The sequence below is a fragment of the Protopterus annectens genome, chromosome 17.part0 (assembly GCF_019279795.1).
Source record: "Protopterus annectens isolate FY-2018-M chromosome 17.part0, PAN1.0, whole genome shotgun sequence".
In the NCBI taxonomy this organism is placed as follows: Eukaryota; Metazoa; Chordata; order Ceratodontiformes; family Protopteridae; genus Protopterus; species Protopterus annectens.
In genome coordinates this window covers 20,196,910-20,214,860 of record NC_056751.1, presented here as the reverse complement: position 1 = coordinate 20,214,860, position 17,951 = coordinate 20,196,910, and the positions used below count along the sequence as shown (strand labels likewise).

The 17,951-nt window shown below is 42.0% G+C and overlaps 1 protein-coding gene across 1 annotated transcript in view; it reads left to right on the top strand.

Annotated features, from left to right (window-relative positions):
* Positions 1-17,951, top strand: part of HELQ (helicase, POLQ like) — a 1,104,576-nt gene that overhangs the window by 428,822 nt on the left and 657,803 nt on the right. The window contains exon 6 of the mRNA XM_044059295.1: positions 8,565-8,662. Coding sequence (XP_043915230.1) covers positions 8,565-8,662 — 98 coding nt within the window. The remainder of the gene's footprint in view (positions 1-8,564; positions 8,663-17,951) is intronic.

Sequence of the window (17,951 nt, the reverse complement as noted above, 5' to 3'; positions counted from 1 at the left end):
GAGAAAGCTTCAATGGTACCTAAAAAGCCTATGGTCTCAGCACAGCAACAACTTAGAGACAACCATACCGCTCATTCCATGCCTACAAAAAGAATTCCTATGGTGGGCCTCGGTAAGCCAGGCAAACACAGGTATGTCATTCAGAAAACCACAGATAACACAGACCTTGACCGCAGACGCCTCAGACCTTGGATGGGGGGGCGCACATGGAAGGCAGGTGTATACAAGGACAATGGTCTCCAAAGGAAGCACATCTGCATATAAACCAAAAGGAAATGCTGGCAGTAATGCATGCCATCGAGGCCTTTCAACACCAACTTCAGCAAGGCCATTTACTGATACGGACAGACAACACCACTGTGATGTGGTATATAAACAAGCAAGGGGGCACCCATTCTTACCCCCTTTGCAGACTGACAATGCATCTTTGGGAAAAATCACTGAGCCTAAACATTCAGTTACAATCCCAGTTTGTTCCAGGCAAGGACAATGTGCTGGCGGACAGCCTAAGCAGGAATTTCACAGATCCACACGAGTGGAGGTTACATCCGAAGATCTTCACACAGCTCACTTCGACATGGGGCAGGCCAGAAGTAGACCTATTTGCCTCTCACCTCAACCATCATCTACAAAAATTCTGCTCAAGGACATACCATCCACAAGCTTGTAAAATAGATGCTCTCTCATTCAACTGGAACTTCCTAAAAATCTATGCATTCCCACCTCTGCCACTGATGACCTCAGTATTACTAATGATCAAAGCAGAGAGACCCAAGGGGATCCTAATAGCTCCAGACTGGCCAAGACAATACTGGTATCCACTACTACGGAGCATATGTCACACCAAGAAGTGGGCCCTTCCCCAATGGCCTCTACTTTTGACTCAACACAACTTCAAAACAGTGCATCCAAACCTTCAGACACTGCAGCTAACAGCCTGGGAGATCCCATGAATAATCTCAACCTATCTCTCTCCAAGGAAGTTTAGCGGATATTAACAGAGGCTCGAAGACCATCCACCAGAAAGGTTTACTTAGCAAAATGGAAGAGATTCAGCATTTGGAATACCAGCAAGGGATATGATGCATCATTATTGAACATCCCACTCATCCTGGAATATTTGGCAGATATGCTAAAGAATGGACTCTCATACTCTTCCATAAAGATACATGCATCAGCTGTTTCAGCTAGATATAACACTGATCCGCCTGTCTTTTCACATCCTTTGCTAAGGCAATTCCTCAGGGGAATCAAGAACATTAAGCCACCAAGAAAGGCTCCAGTGCCAGCCTGGGACCTCAATTTTGTACTAGAAAAACTGACTCTACCTCCATTTGAGCCAGCAGCTTCAGTTGACTTGCAATTTCTCTCATGGAAGACAGCTTTCCTGTTGGCAATTACCTCAGCAAGAAGGGTTTCGGAACTACAGGCCCTAATGGCAATACCACCGTTCATAATTTTCCACAGAGACAGAGTTTCATTAAGGACCAACCCTACTTTTATGCCAAAGGTGGTATCTAGGGTTTCTTTAAATCAAGCAATTCATCTGCCTGCTTTCTTCCCCAATCCTGAGAATAAGGAGGAAAGACTGTTACATACCTTGGACATTCACAGACAACTTCGATACTACCTGGACAGAACCAAGACCAGTAGGAAGTCTGAACAACCTTTTGTAGCTTACGCCCCTGCAGTCCAAGGAAAAGCAATTTCAAAACAGACTATTTCAAAATGGATTGGACATTGCATCAGATTCTGTTATTCCTTTCATGGAAAGACTGTTCCAGCCAATGTCAGACCACATTCCACCAGAGCTACAGCTCTACAGCATTCTTAAGAGGGGTGCCTACTAAGGACATTCTAGAAGCTGCTACATGGAGCTCCGTGGATACATTCTCCAAACACTACAATCTCCCTCTATACTCCAGATCCAGAGCAGGCTTTGTTTCGGCAGTCCTGCAGGGTTTGATTGCCACACCATCTTTTTCCTAGAGCATTCCTCCTCCCCCAGCTAAGCTATGGTATTCTACCCATATGTTATGACTGCAGTTGCATTCTTGAAGGACATAGTACAGTTTTGTACCTACCATAAATGTAGATGTCCGATAGATATGCAACTGCAGTCGGATTTTCCCTCCCTCCATACCCCTCTATGCCTAGGGTCCACTCCTATCCCTGTTTCTCTTAGCTGGGGATATCTGTTATGGTGTATCTGTTTATTGTTCATTTATTTGTCTGGAATCCTGTTTTTGTCTTCCAATTTGATTACAGCCTTCCTTGGAGGGCACCTGGCATCTGGGGCAAGAAACACTGAAGAAAATGGCGTCGGCTGATGCTTATGTACTCCAGCCGCTCTGACGTCAGAGAGAAATGCGACATCAGCCGACGTCGGACCCAGACTTTGGAATCCGGCCGACCGAGGGCTGCCTGAGGCAGGACAACCCCATATGTTATGACTGCAGTTGCATATCTATCGGACATCTACATTTATGGTAGGTACAAAACTGTACTTTCTGCCCTTTGCACATATCTGAATATTCTTGGTTGACATTGATTGGCCTGATTGGCATTGACTTCTGGTCTGACACTGATTTAATACATAATTCAATCTGATTGGCGCAATCAATACATGGCTATGGGCTCTTCTTCCAAACAAATATGTGGTGTGGTTTGTTAAATGATGTGCATGCTTATTTTCATCCATAGACCATGGCTGTATGAAGGACTTTCAAGATGGCTGTAAAATGGGCAGCATGTTGATTAAAGCTTTCCCTGTGTGAAAACTGAGAAATTGCTAAAAAAAACAGTAAAATTATTTTGGATAAAATTAATTTACTGGCTTGTAATTACTTTGCCTGAATGTCAGCAATGAAGAAATCCAAAAAAGTGAAAGAAAATCAGTCAGGAAAAGAAAAGAAAAAACTCTGGGTGGAAATAACTTTGCATTTGTTTAACAAAAATGACTTTTAGTAATTTAGAGGAAAAATAAGTCAAAAGCATTTGACATTGTTTAAAATGAGTGAGACACTGGAAGAATGTATGCAAGGAAATGACAAATAGCTGCAAACTATGGATGAAGCTTTAAGAAGCTCTTCAGATGAATTGATAAAGCTGTAGAAATCAGAGGTTCAGGTGATGGAAGTACTGGCTGAATATGAGGCTTCTCAAGAAGAACTGTTTCAAAAAACTATACATTTAGAAGACAGAGCATGTAGAGAAAACTTGTGACATCTCCTATACCAGAGAAACTGGAAGAAATAGATTGCATTAATTTCAACTGGACTGATGTTTCTCTATAGGATTTGTTAATTTAGAGGGTATGTTGTACATACTCCAAATCTGGCCATGAGAAAGCAGCTAAGACTTACATTAGTAAAGATGCAGTCCTAACAGCACTAAGAACTGCTCTTGACAAAACTGTGGAAGAAGGGAAAAATATTACAATTAGAAACACCATAGAGTTTCTGCAAAATGATTATTCATTGTATACCAGGCAGAAGAGAAACAAGTTTATCTTGGTAGTTGGGGGAAGTCGAGAGGCAGGCAAAAAATTCAACTTTCCATATCCAGCTGTCTTTAGAATATTTTTTCCTGGGGGATCGAAGACATTTTGGATGCAGAACTAAGGCCAAAACAAAAAAGAGTTTAGCTGACAAAGAATAAGCCTTTACTCGTATTGTGATAATGTACAAAAATAAAATATCTGATAAGCTGCACAAAAAATACATAGTCAAGTCCATAGAAACATTGTCAGTGAAACCTTTTCCTTTCTTTCAAAGGAAAATGCATGAGTGACAAAAGAATCTTAGCTGACTAGAAGAATTAGGAGTACCTTGGATTTGAAGCAGAGACCACTGTTGGAAGGTTGAAATTGTTAGAAAGAAACCAGCAGCAGTCTAAAATTAGTGAACGACTGGAGTAAATGTAAAATATTAATCCCATTGGATATAGTTTAGATGTGTTAATTGCAGTCCTGCAAAAAAGAGGTGTCTTGAATTTGTTGATTGTGTTAAACTGGTGGAAGTATTCTGATGACATAAAATGGGGTTTATGTTTTAATGTTTAGAAGAGCATGAGAGGAAGTGAGGTACTAACTATAAGTAAACAAAAATATTGTTATTATTTGTATACAATTTTCATGGTGTAAATTGCATGTTACATTGCAAAGCATTTACACATAATATGCTGTCAGAAATGTTTTAAATGTGCGGCGGAGGGAGTTTTATCAGTGATTGCTGTATATGCTATATTTAATATAAAATTTGCTTTTTAATTGCAATGTAGTCAGGTTTTATACTAACATATTTAAATCAGTTAATGTTGTGATTCTGGGCTGCTGGGAGTACATAAAAATGTACTTGATCATATTTTATGTAGAATTAATAGATAATTCCCTTGATTTTATAGATGTGTATCTCTAGACTAATGCCTGTTTTGTAGATTAAATCTTTATTGATTACCAGATTTTCATTTTTACATGCTGTGTAATCCTCATACCTGGAACATTTGATATTTTGGCACTGATTAGTGATACAACTATTTACACTTGTATACTTTTACAATAATAATAAACTAGCATCATGTCAGGCAATCAGTGCTTACATTTAACTTTCAGTAACATGCCTTTGTTAAGCATGTAAACCTGTATATCACAAATAACCAGTTTCTTCATTTGCTAATGGGGAAAAAGTCATCCAGTCCCTGAAAAATTATTTTCAAGTGGCCAGTTCACTAGTTGGTTAATGGTGAGTTATATTTGGATAGTAAATGTTTAATAATGCTGTGAAGAATGATTTATTTAAATGTGTGGTGGCTTCTTTGGTCTAATTTATAACTGAGACAAGTGTGACATGTTTTATACTATGTTATATACTATGAGACTGATATCTCTAACCCTGACTGATATCTCTTTCACCTTCCTGCTCTCTCTATACTTCCCTATTCTACTGTTTTATGTCACCTATCTGTAATTAATAATTTCCTTCATAGTACTGGGAAAAAAAAAATAATTAATTCATGTTTTTTGCTCTCTGTATTTGATCTTAGCTTAAACTTACTAAATTACTCTGTAAAACTTTTGTTCTGCCCAATGTAGCCAATATATACTGTAATTCACTTGACTATTTACTATATATTGTATTCTTTGTCACTGCTGATGCTTGGAGCTTTTCTCGCCGGGCCTCTACTGAAAATGGACATATATCCAGTTAGACTAGCCTGGTTAACAAATGTAAAATAAATAAATAAATGTTGTGATACATAGTCTGCACACTTACCTGGTCTTAGCAAAACATTATTAACAAGAACTAATTTCCCAAATGCTCTTCCTTTTTGTCGTGCGGTCCTGTGACCATATAGAAGGCAACTTGAGTCTACCTGCAACTTTTCCAATCCTAGTGTCCATTTTCCATATTAAAATTAACTGTAAAACACTTATTTTATGAAAAACAGACTCGTTCTGGTTTAGGTGTAGATTGCTGTACTTTTCTGTCTAAATTTCAAGCTTTCTGAATGAGTAGACTAGGGTATAGGATTAAAGGCAAGGGTTTCTTTTGCCCTCCCACACTATAAACTTTTTCACTGTTAAAACATCCCCTAAACCTCCTGGACATAGAATCCAGATAACAAACAGCCAACTGCCTGATTAAAAATTATCTCTTAGACACACTGCGGTACTTCTTCTCTCCTCACTCATCTTGCACTTTTTCAGAAATCTTTGATACCATTGATCCTCTCTTTGTGAAAAACAATGTCCATTGCTAAGGAAAGTTTAGCATTAACTGAGACTCACCACACAAGTCATACTTACCAACACCTTAAAATGGAACACTTCCCGAAAAGTTAAACTTACAACAGAAGAAACTGTCATTAAGGAGTCATTTCATTGCTGAACTGGAGCACTGCCAGCTATCTAAACAAACTGCACCCCATACTGTCTCTGTATACTTTGGGTGTATGCAACAATATTCTTCCTAACCAGGCAGAGAAAACTTACTGATTATTCCATTTCATACGTTGCATTCATCCCCAGTTGCACCATGACACTGATATAGCTTTTACAAACTGCAATGAAATGCTCAGTCAATTTGATAGTAAACTTGCCTTTGAAAACTTGTAAGCAACTTACTTTAACTCTGTGATATTTTCTATTTTACACCAGTCATGAATGTGGTGGCTTATTTACCTGATTAACCTCCAAAATGAAACCCTTCCTGAATTAACAAAACCAAACCTAATCAGTCTGCAGGCTGTTTAGTTGTCCAGATCAGTAGAAATCCTTTGTTTCTCAGAGGTGTAGTCAAGCACCAGGTAAATGCAGTGTGAGGCAAACTAGTTTAAAGACAGGCAGTTTTTTTTTCTTTGTAGAACCCCAAAATATTTTGTAGAGGTAAAACAGTCACATAGCAACTTCAGAGTGTCCCCTTGTTGATTAGCTAAAGATGTCGAGCAAAACTGACAAGTTTAGAAAAATGTTTCATTAAAAACTAGCAGTAAAATCATTGTGTTTTTAATATTTGTAATAGTTAGACAGTGTTTGCTGAGCTGGGGTGCCTTCTGTGTGGAGTCTGCATGTCCCCCCTGTGGTCGTGTAGGTTTCCTTCGGGTGCTCCGGTTTCCTCCCACATCCCAAAGACATGCAGTAGGTGAATTGGACACACTAAATTGGCCCTAGGTGTGAGTGTGTGCGTGTGTGTGCCTTCTGTGGAAGGTTGGGCGCTGGGCTGGCAACTCGACACCGTAAAACTCCACTGCCAATCATGAGCGGACAGATGATCCGCTGTGGCGACCCCTAACCGGGAAAAAGCCGAAAGAAGACGAAGTTTCTGAAATCATAATTTTTGAAACATAAAATGCTGAACATACATCTATGAATTTAATGAAATCAATATTCACTTCTTCTGAAAGGAGAATGTTTGAAACAGAAGAAATTGTCACTGTAAATTGATAAAAAGCTAACATTTTCTTCCATATAAAAACTGAAAAGTGAACTGGACTTTAAAAAAAAAACATTTTTGCCAGGAGGCAATCCCCTCCTCCTGCACCTCTCCATATAGTGGGATTTGCCCTTACATTCCTAAATGTAAATAGGCCCATATGTAGGCTCAGGCGCTTTCTGATATATGCCAAGTGTCCAGAACGTGCTCATAACCCTCTTCTACTTATTTTGATAAATGCAGTTACTGTATGGTGTAAGAGAGGTGGTTGGGACACAAATATCAAGCAGTTTTGTTCTTTCCCCTCACATTAATCACAGTATTTTTGTTAATGACTGAGCTGCGGACTGTGACAAGTATTTGCACTAAGCAAGCTCATCACTCAGTCAACCCTCATAAATGTCATTTTGTGTCCAAACCAGTAATTTGCTGGGCTGCAGCAACCATTGATAAATATACTCCATTTTTCCTCTTCACTGCACTTATCTCTTCTAACAGTAGTTATTAGCATGCTCAGTGCATTAAAAACAAAACTGCCATCTTTGGTCTGGCCTTCATTAAGGAAACATATCCAGTCACTCATATCTCACAATGAATACTCTGCTTCATCTTTGATAATAACCTGTTTGTTGACATTTTTGTTAGTATACAGTCAGAATTGTATATTGCCTTTGGTTGGCCAACTACAAGATACTTATTCCAGTATGGTGGTTTGCTTGGGACAAACAAGAATCATCAGCAATGACATCAGATCTTAGTGTTTCTTTATTGCTTCTTCTGTTCTGAAATCTTGACTCCTCATGGCTCACATCACAGGTCCTCAGTCCAGCAAGCATGAAGGCTGCCCATTACATGCAAAGTAATAGAACAGCTCAAAACAAGATTTTTTTGTTTTTTTGCCGGGGGTGAGCCCTCATGCACCTCCAAGTGGTAAGCCCCACAACTCTCTAAATGTTAGTATGTACTTGATTACAGTTGCACAGTACTGGGGAATGGGAGTGGTGCCCATAACATTAGATGAATGCCTTGGTCATTCACTTCTTTCACTGAAGTTAGACCAAGCAAGATATTGTTGTGGACAAGCTGATTGAGGACATACATGAAAGCCTTTACTGACGCTCTAGTATGCTTTTGATTTTTCATAAACTACAGTCTGTTCTTTAGTTCCTCATGATAATCCCAGTTTGTAACACTAAAAGACCAGTTTGTGCCGGTACATAACTTGGTATAAGCACTTTGAAGTAGAACTCCTGTAAAAGTGCTCTGATTCTTGACTATGTATGTCTCTTTCTCCCCCAGTATTATTACAACTTTATTGCACTGGATTAGGATTTTATTGACCAGTTTTATTGTAGTGCAATTTACTGGAAAAAAATAGAACAGAACTGAGAAGATTAGAAGCTGCCCCCAGAAAAAAAGCTCTACTTGTAAAATTAACATGGAATGTATGTTTGTAATGTGTACCATTTCTGGCTCTCCAGCATGTAAATAACAGAAAGCAATGAGCTTCTTTTGTGAAATTCAGAAACTACAGTGAAGATGTCATTTTCATATTTTATTGAACTCTAGGCATAACAGGAGTTTTATATTCTTAATAATATTTTTAACATTGGTTTTGTATTCTACTTTCAGAGACAACGCAGATAATAGGGATGAGTGCAACGCTGAACAATGTTAATGAATTGCAGCAGTTCTTGAAGGCAGAGCACTATACCAGTGATTTTAGACCGGTATGTAAGCCATGGAGACATCATTCTCTTTCTCTACACACACACACACACACACACACACACACACACACACACACACACACACACACACACACACTATTCCCTACTGTAATGGCAAAGTATGAGTCGTGACAGTTGTGAAGCTGTAAGTTGTAATGAGTCCCTACATTATGCAGTATCAGATATGTACATTTTCCACCTTGCTCCATTAATGCTTTATTTTCCCTTCTATTTATTTTTTTGTTTGTCTGTTTATATTTGTGGATTTTCTTTAGTTCTTTGCAGTTTCAGGATAATTTTGGCAGTGCAAAGGAGCACTATGACTTGACTCATTTTTTTTAATAAATGGATTTTCACTTTAATGAATTCGTTTTAATGAACTGGATGATTTTCATCATACAAGAATCATGGCTTATTTAAGGTAAACCTTTTTTCTGTTTCATTTGATTTTTTTTAGTCAACTACCTCAATTTTTTTCCTCCTCTAGAACAAGAAATGATTAGTCCATTCTTTCCCAGTTAAAGTGAAAATGAGGTATTAGGCAGCAAACCATTCTGTGTATCTTGCAGCCTCTCTTCCCCATTAGCAACGTGTGTGCTTCACTATAACTGTTCTTGGAAGGTATCCCTTTCAGCCATCCCTGGTTTTCAGGGATGTCCTTGACTTTGACTCATATTTCAATTTTGTCCATCTTAAATCCTCCTAAAAATGACTTTTGGAGAAAAGGTGGTGAATTACACTTAATAATGTTGATAATTAGAATTATGGACTTCTTTTACTTCAGAAAATGTACATTAATTGACATTTGCTTATTCTGTCAGTGCCTCAAGTTAATAGTACTAATATTTTAAAAGTGCCCTTGATTATTTCTGGATTTGACCCTGATTTTGTTAATATCTATCCCTAATTTTTTGATAGCTATGTTGGGAGGTGCATGCTTGCTACCATGTATGTGCAACCTCCTAAGTGGCACTAGTGTGCAGCTTGGGTATGCCAAACTCCTTATTGTGGGTGATATAACCACATTCTTTCAGGTGTTGCCAGTGCAGCTAACCAAGCTGCCTTCCTCCCCCCAGGATGGGTAAGCTGGCATCAGCCATTCACTCCCATCCTCCTTACCTGGTTGAATACAAGTCATCTGGGATGCAATTAGGTTTTCAGCCTTTTGCATCATGGAGCCAGGTATTTGTTGTATATTTGATTTTACAAAGTGCATTGCTTAACTTTTTTTATTAAAAGTAAAGGTATATTTTTTCAGTTTTATGGTTTGTGTTATAGTTATTATTGGTATAAGGTTATGTGCATTGAAATCCTGTATTTATAGCAGTTGGCTTTTTCCTTTCAAAGAGTTACTGCTCAGGGTTTTGGCTATCATGGAAACATTTAATAGTGGACTTAGTTTAAGGGTAAGCAACAACCTTAATTTGATAAGCTGGTGTAGAATGATTGAAACATTATTGAAAAGACAAGGAGAGTGGCATTAGTGAGGAGGGATAGAATTAACCCATCCTAAAAATCAGTGTATATTTTGTTAAAATAAGCATTTGATCTGATGTTGTCCATTTCATTCTTCCTCACTTCTGGGTCTAGGATCCGAAATCAGATCCGATTCGGCCACTTTTACAAGACTATGATCAGAGGGTCAACTCCTCCCTCTCCCATAATGGACCACGCCTGTCAAACCATCAGATCTCATTTGACGCTGTTCTGCACAGACATGATTCATAGCTTTCAAGCGTTTTCTAAGTGGGAAGATAAGTGAATTCAAAAAATGTTTCTAAAATTTTCATAAAACTTCTTCTGTATTACTTGTTTAACATTTCTATACCTTCTAGTCTTTCTACATACATCCCCTCCTATAGTTTTCATTGATAGCTGTTAGGGACTTTCTTCTTCTTCTCCTTCACTCCGTTTTTTGTTACTGCTTTGGCACTCCCTTCTGTAGTAAAAAAAGTCTTTCTAGTTTTCACCCCTTTCTACTTTATAAGTTTTTTTCCTAGTGTGTGTGTGCATGCATATGAGTGAGTGTTGTGTGCACATGGTTGTTTGGCTTACCTGTCATCATGGCTGATAGATCAGACAAGACTATAGGGTTCAAACGATACACTTCTTGTGGGCAAAAAATTCCTAATTCCGATACCCACAAGAAGTGCGTCTGTTGCCTGGGGTCCAAACATCTGCAGGCTGACTGCTCCATCTGTGCAGCCTTGAACCCTTGAACCCTTTCGGACCATCAGAATAAGCTAATTTTAAAGGGGATCTTGCCTGCTTCTGGAGCTCAAACTCCTGTTAAACCATTGAGCTCCAAGGACCGTAAATGGACAGCCTTCTCAGCTTTCCTAGGGGCTTCTTCCCTTCTGTAGCGGAGAAAAGACTTAGACAGATCCAAGTTCCCCAGATCCAAGCAGGTCTAAAGTGCCTTCGGATCGGATGGTCCTGTTGGCTTCAAAGCCTTCTCCTGATAAATCCACGGATCTGTTGTTGACACCAGATCCATTTGTGGTCCTTGTTAAATATCCAGCATTGAGAACATCCTCCTCAGATCCTACAGAGTCAGGTCCGAGCTCTCAGAGCCGTACTCCTGTTTTGGCATTTACTATACGGCCAAACTGGAGGCTGAGCTCTCTCAACATAGGACTGGCAAGACCAGTTAGGAGGAGAAGGTTACCACACACACTATAGACCCAGTCTCACATAGTACCATCACAACCTCAAATCATACACATAAACACACAAAGACATACTCGGCCGCTCTGATCAAAAATCTACCAAAACAGCAGAGGCCACCAAAGCAGACACCCAAACAACCACCACCTCAGAACACAACACCTGCAACACATAGACCTCACAGTCAGAGTGTCAAACAGTCACAGCCCTTAAGGCCAAACACAATGCCAGACACACTAGTCATTGGTGACTCCATAGTCAGACACACTGACGTCCCGCTCACCAGACTGAGTAAGGAGAAGGTCACAGTAAGCTGCCTGTCGGGCGCTAGAATCCGCCACATAACGCAAGCACTCAGGTCTCTCAACAGCAGGTACAAATACGACTCAGTCATTGTCCACGCTGGTGTAAACGACCTGAGACGCACCTCCTTGGACTACATGAAAAGAGACATTGAGGAGCTCTCTGATTATGTAGCCCAGGCAGGTATGACCCTGACCTTGAGCAGTATCCTACCTTCACCAAGAATGATGCCACAATACAGAGATAAGATGATCAGCTTTAACAATTGGCTTAAACTCTGGTGTCATTCAAAGGGGATCCAATGTCTGTCTGCCTGGGATGACATGCTGGACAAGCCACGCTGCTTAAGGGACGGCTTGCACCTGTCACCCTGGGATTCCGGATATTGGCAAAGGCTCTTGCCACCCCATAGTGCCTTTTTAGGCAAGGCTCAAATTCTAAACCTACCACCCTAGAACACAAAAAGGAAAAAACTAAGGGTAATGCTGCTCAATGCCAGAAGTCTAAATCTCAAAATGCACGCACATGAGGCCCTTCTCAGTATGGAGAACATCGATGTCTGTGCAGTGACAGAAACCTGGTTCAAGGCTCCTGAGAGCACCCCAGCACTATCAGGTTTTACCTCTTATCATGCGTTCGGCCCCAAAATCTGGACAATACCAAGAAAGGAGGGTATCCATATTCATCAAGGACACCCACACCTCAAGACTGGTGGCAACGCACGATGCATCGGAGACCATCCAGGTGCAATTAACCATAGGCAAGACTGCTCTGCAAATTGTAGCATGTTACAGGCCACCCTCACAAACTCAGGAACCTCACATGGCCTTCCTGAAAACACTAGAGGGGATAAATTTATCACCAAACACCATCATACTAGGTGACTTCAATTACCCTAATATAGACTGGGAACACTACTCAAGCCCAAACACCCTAGCCCAAAAGTTCCTGGAATTCATAAACTCAAATGCCATGGAACAACTAGTCACCATCCCCACAAGAGGAGAAAACATACTTGATCTCATCATCACGAACATGGGAGCACAATGTTCAACACCGGAAGTATACCCCTCACTGGTGAGATCAGATCACAAACTAATCTCGCTGGAGGTCCTCATCCCACCCCACCTGAAATAAAAAGACCACAGTAAAGAACTTCTTGAAAGCCGACTTCACACTTCTAAAGACTAGTGTGGTCTCCTTTAAGGCCCCGAGCATGGAAAACAGTACTCAAGCCGCTGAATCACTTACAAATGCCTTCTACCAGCACCTGCAGGACTGCATGGATAAGGCAATCCCAAGCAAAACAAAGACTCTTTGTACCAAAGGCAAGCGTCCAGTCTGGTGGACCCCAGCCATAAACAAACTCTACAACAAAGGAGGAAGCTACTACAAGATAGAGCAAAATCCTTAAAAGGTAAGACACCCTTGATCACTATAAGTAAAAACTAAGAGCTCTCATAAAATCATCCAAAGCAAATTTTGAGAGAAAAATAGCTAAAGACTCAAAAGACAATCATAAGGCCTTCTTTAGCTATGTTAGAAACCTGGGAGGAAACTCCCAGATATGCTCAGAACTAGTTCAAAATGATGTAAAGATTACTGATCCTACAGACATTGCCAACATACTGGCTGACAGGTTCAGTGCAAACTTCTCCCCTCCCCAAAGGAAAGATATCTATACCAAGCGATTGCAGCCCCCAAACATCTCCAACGCTCAAGTGAGAACTGCTCTCTCCAAAGCAAAAACACAGCATCCATGGGACCTGATGGTGTCCCCGGCTGTGTGCTCCACGAACTCAACGAGGAATTAAACCCACAGCTAGGACAGCTGTTTAATCATAGTCTTACCTCTGGATACGCACCCAGGAGTGGCGCACTGCAACTGTGGTCCCACTTCACAAAGGCGGTGCCTCCACCGACCCTGGAAATTACCGCCCATTAGCTTGACAAGCCTTATCTGCAAAGCCATGGAGAGGATCATAATGGACCTCATAAATAAAGACATAGGGAATTTGCAGACTTTGGATCCATCCCAGTTTGGCTTTGTCAAAGGCAGATCATGCCTTCTAAACTTGGTTGACTTTTTCAAAACAGTCACCAAAGCCATTGATGAGGGAAAGGCAGTCCATACAGCCTACCTCGATCTGGCGAAGGCCTTCGATACAATACCCCACTCGGGTATCATTGAAAAACTCATCAGCTTAAATGTTAACCCATACATCACAAGATGGGTTGCAAACTGGCTGAGTGACAGAACCCACAGGGTCAGAGTTGCTGGCGCCATGTCAGACTCAAAGCCTGTCACAAGTGGTGTACCACAGGGCTCAGTCCTGGGCCCACTCTTGTTTGGCATCTACTTTTCAGTACAAGCAAACACAGGAGGGTTATGGCTGACAAAGTTTGCAGATGACTGCAAACTGGGCGCCATAGTAGAAAACACATCTGACACAGATATCCTTCAGAAGGGTCTCACAGAAACGGATAACTGGTGCCAGAGCCATGGCCTAAAGTTAAATGCCAAAAATGCATAGTCATACCCTTCGGGAAAAACAAGGTTACCCCTAGCTACCAAATAGGTGGCAATCCACTGAGCACAGAAGAAGTTATCAGGGACCTGGGGACCCAGGTTGATAGTAGTCTGTCATTCGACACCCATGTAGCTAAAGTAGTTAGGAAGACCTTCTACATTGCCCACCTTATCATGAAGGGATTCTCATCTAGATCAAGGGAGGTCATAGTCTCCTCTAATCATCACTCATCAGACCAATGATTGAGTACAATGCCCCATTCGGAATGTATCTGACCCGACACTTGCAGCAGCTGGAGAGGCCACAAAAGTTCCTCACCAAAAGGATAAAGGGTCTCAAACATCTGTCCTATGCTGCCCAACTGAAAGAACTCCAGCTCTATTCAGTCGCCACCGCTTGCTCAGAGGTGACCTTTGCCTAACATACAAGGCCATGTCAAACCCAGATTTGATGAATATGCTGCACCTCAAAAATCTAGATCCGTCAGAGCCACAAGGGCGGAGACTTAAACCTCGACACGGCTATTAATAGGACGTGCTGGAGGGATAGATTCATCACCCAAAGACTCCCTATGCTGTGGAATAAAATCCCGGTATATGTGAGGCAGAGCACCTCGCTGGCCTTGTTCAAGAGAAATCTTGACCAATGGATGGGAGATCGCAGATATACCCCAGGGATTACCTCAGTGTCACTGCTCGACAGAGGCACAGCAAAATAATGGGTATAGTTCCCCATACTAAAGGGGTGGCGTAAGCCACAAAACTATGGGCTAGGCTTGTAAATGCCCTCGGGCAGATAGCCTAGTATGAACTTATGAACCTATGAACCATGCTTCCCAGCCCCTACCTCCAAAATCAGTTCCACATATAAGATCCAGGCACTTCTCAGCTTCCATTAGGTTATTTCAGAGCCTTCTTAGATCTGATATTGACAGGATGATGTGCAGCTTTCTCAAGATGCAGATAGAGTTGGGACTTTTGCCATCTCTGTCCTACCCAGGTTCTTTGAGATCTTCATGCTCCTTTTCCAATCCTAACTATTGCCTCAGAATCCCAGGGTCTGGTTTCTTTGAGGGAGCTGTTGGCAGATCCAAGGATGAGGATTTCTTCGACTCTGTCAGGGTCCCAGACTGGCTTGGCTCCTGTGCTGTCGGAGCAGAGTGGGTCTCGAATCTGAGATGGTGCCAACTCCAGGGGGTAGGCTTCATGCCAAACCTTGTTGAATCCATCCCTTCCCCCAGGAGCTTTGGCCTTTGACAGCATGGGTCCAATACTGTCTGGAGGCTTTGGCTCTAGGGCAGACTCTTCTCCTTTCCCCCAGGCAGCTTTGGCTCCAGGAGAGGAGGAGAGGGTTTCGTTGAGTCTGTCAGACTTCCAGGTAATAGAGAGGACTTTCTGTAGACCTAGAGCTGTGTCCTCTCCTCCCCGTGATCTTACCCAGTCTACATCTCTTTTGAGCCCTGAGCCCATCCATCCTGTCCTAGATCAGCCCCCCTCAAATTGGCCTTCAGTCTACCACTGCTCCCCCGGGGACCCCTGTATCTTCTGATTCCCCCCTGAGCCTCCCACAGGAGGAGTACATTGCAAGAGAAAGTGCAAGAGGAGGAAATTAGACTCCCTATGGAGTCCATAACTGAGGACACTTACTTCGATGAGGGAGAAGGATCCCACAATCTCCAGGCAATATCTCCATTGGAGGCATCACAGAAATATTGAGAAAGAGAGGTGGATGGTCTGGAGGCATTTGGGGCAGGCCCATCTCTGTTCTGAGTGACCCCCCCCCCCAGCGGTGGATGAACTTATTGATCTAGTTTCCCGCTGGGTGTGGAAGGAACTTGACACCTAGGAGCCTGTTCCCAAATGTGCAGACAAATATCTCGGCCCACCTAGTGACAGACTTCATTGGAGTAATGGTGTGCCCATTCATGCTGCTGTGGTGTCAGCAGCCACAAAGAAGGAGCTGGAAGAGCAGAGCTCCACAGTCCATCCCCTGAGCAGGGAGTCCCAGGATTTTGACAAGCATGGGAAGCCCGTCTGTGCCTCAGCCACTTTCGGACTGAGAGTGTGGAACTACCCGGCCCATTTTACTCAACTTCAAAGAGATTTGGTCAAGGAGCTAACCAAAATTCTTAGAGAGACCTTGTGGGAGGAGGACCTGAAGAAGGTGTCAACCCAGTTAGCTATTCTCTCCTTCCTAGCTAATTTCTTGCTGAGGTTAATCTCTCACATTGCATAGGGCACTTCTTGACTGTTTGAATCAGGCAAAGCCTTGAGGAGACATGCCTGGTTGAGGCTGTGCGGGTTTGCAGAACTTTTTAAGGCATTCTTCACTAATGCCCCCTTCAATAGCTCCTCCCTGTTTGGACCATATGTCAGAGACACTTTCACCCATAGTGAGCAGGAGGGGAAGACCTTGTCTGCAGTAGAGATCAAATTGTTTACCCCTCAAAGGACCTTCTCAAGGAACTAATGATGAAATTTTGGTTCAAAAACTCTCAAGGTTCTTTCTGGGATCCTCAAGAGGATTCCTCTTCCAGAGACAGAGGAAGAGGATTTAATGAAAGGTACAGCCCTAGAGACAGAGGGGGTATGCAAAATAAAGGCTTCAGAGAACCCTTCTCTGACAAGCCCTTTCAGCATTCCTGAAGCATTGCCTGATTGTCCTACTGTGGAGGCAGTCTGGGACAGTCTGTCTTTGCACTCGGATGCCTGGACAAATCGACCGCTGGGTGCTGAGCATAATATCCAGAGGTTGCTACATTCCATTTTCCCTTCCACATGCAAGTTCCAGGAGGAATATCCCCGAAATAGCATCCAGTCAGAGGGCGTTCACCTTTTAAGAAGTTCAAAAACGTCTACAAAAAAAGAATCATCCAAAAGGTCCCGACCAAACAACAAGGGTCCAGAACTTTTCACTCTTCTTTTGGTTTCCAAAAAAGACAGGGGACTTACGACCGATATTGAATCTAAGCAAGCTAAATCTGTATGTCAAGAAGTCGAAGTTCCAGATGGTCACAGTCCAGTCCATCTTGCAGCTTCTGTACAAGGATGAATGGATGTGCTCTGTGGATCTCCAGGATAAGTACTGTCATATCAAAATAGACAGATGGTCCAGGAGACTTCTGCTCTTCTGGTTGGGAGCTAATCATTATCATTTCAGTGCCCTGCCCTTTGGCATCACTACAGCCTACCCCCCCCCCCCCGGCGTTCAGCAAGTGTATGGCAGTGGTAGCAGCTCACCTGAGACTGAAAGGATTCCAGGTGTTTCCATATTTGGATTATTGGCTTCTTATAGGACCAACAAAGCATCAACTCTTCTGGGCCATGGAGTATCTTTTGAAAACCTTCAACCAGTTGGGTTTCACGAAAAATCTGGAAAAGTCAAACTTAACTCCTGCGCAAGACCTGGAGTTCATAGTAATGTGATTGAATATGATATCACAAATAGTGGCATTATATCTCTGAGGCAACAATTACTGACATTTTTGGATGGCAGCTCCTCCCAAATGACTGATTCTGTGAGTGCTAGATTCGATGTCAGCAGCAATACTTCAGGTAACCTTAGCGAGGTTCTTCTTGCGAGTGCTACAGTGAACCCTTGCAGTTCAGTAGTTCATCTTGTTTCACCTTGTTTTGGTTCCTATCAAACTAACCTCAGTTTGCAAACACCATCTTCAGTGGTGGATGCTATCGGACAATCTTTATCTAGGCAAACCCGTTTTATTTCCCCCTCCCACAGCAACAGTGACCATGGATGCTTCCCTATTGAAGTGGGGGGGTTCGGGGCAT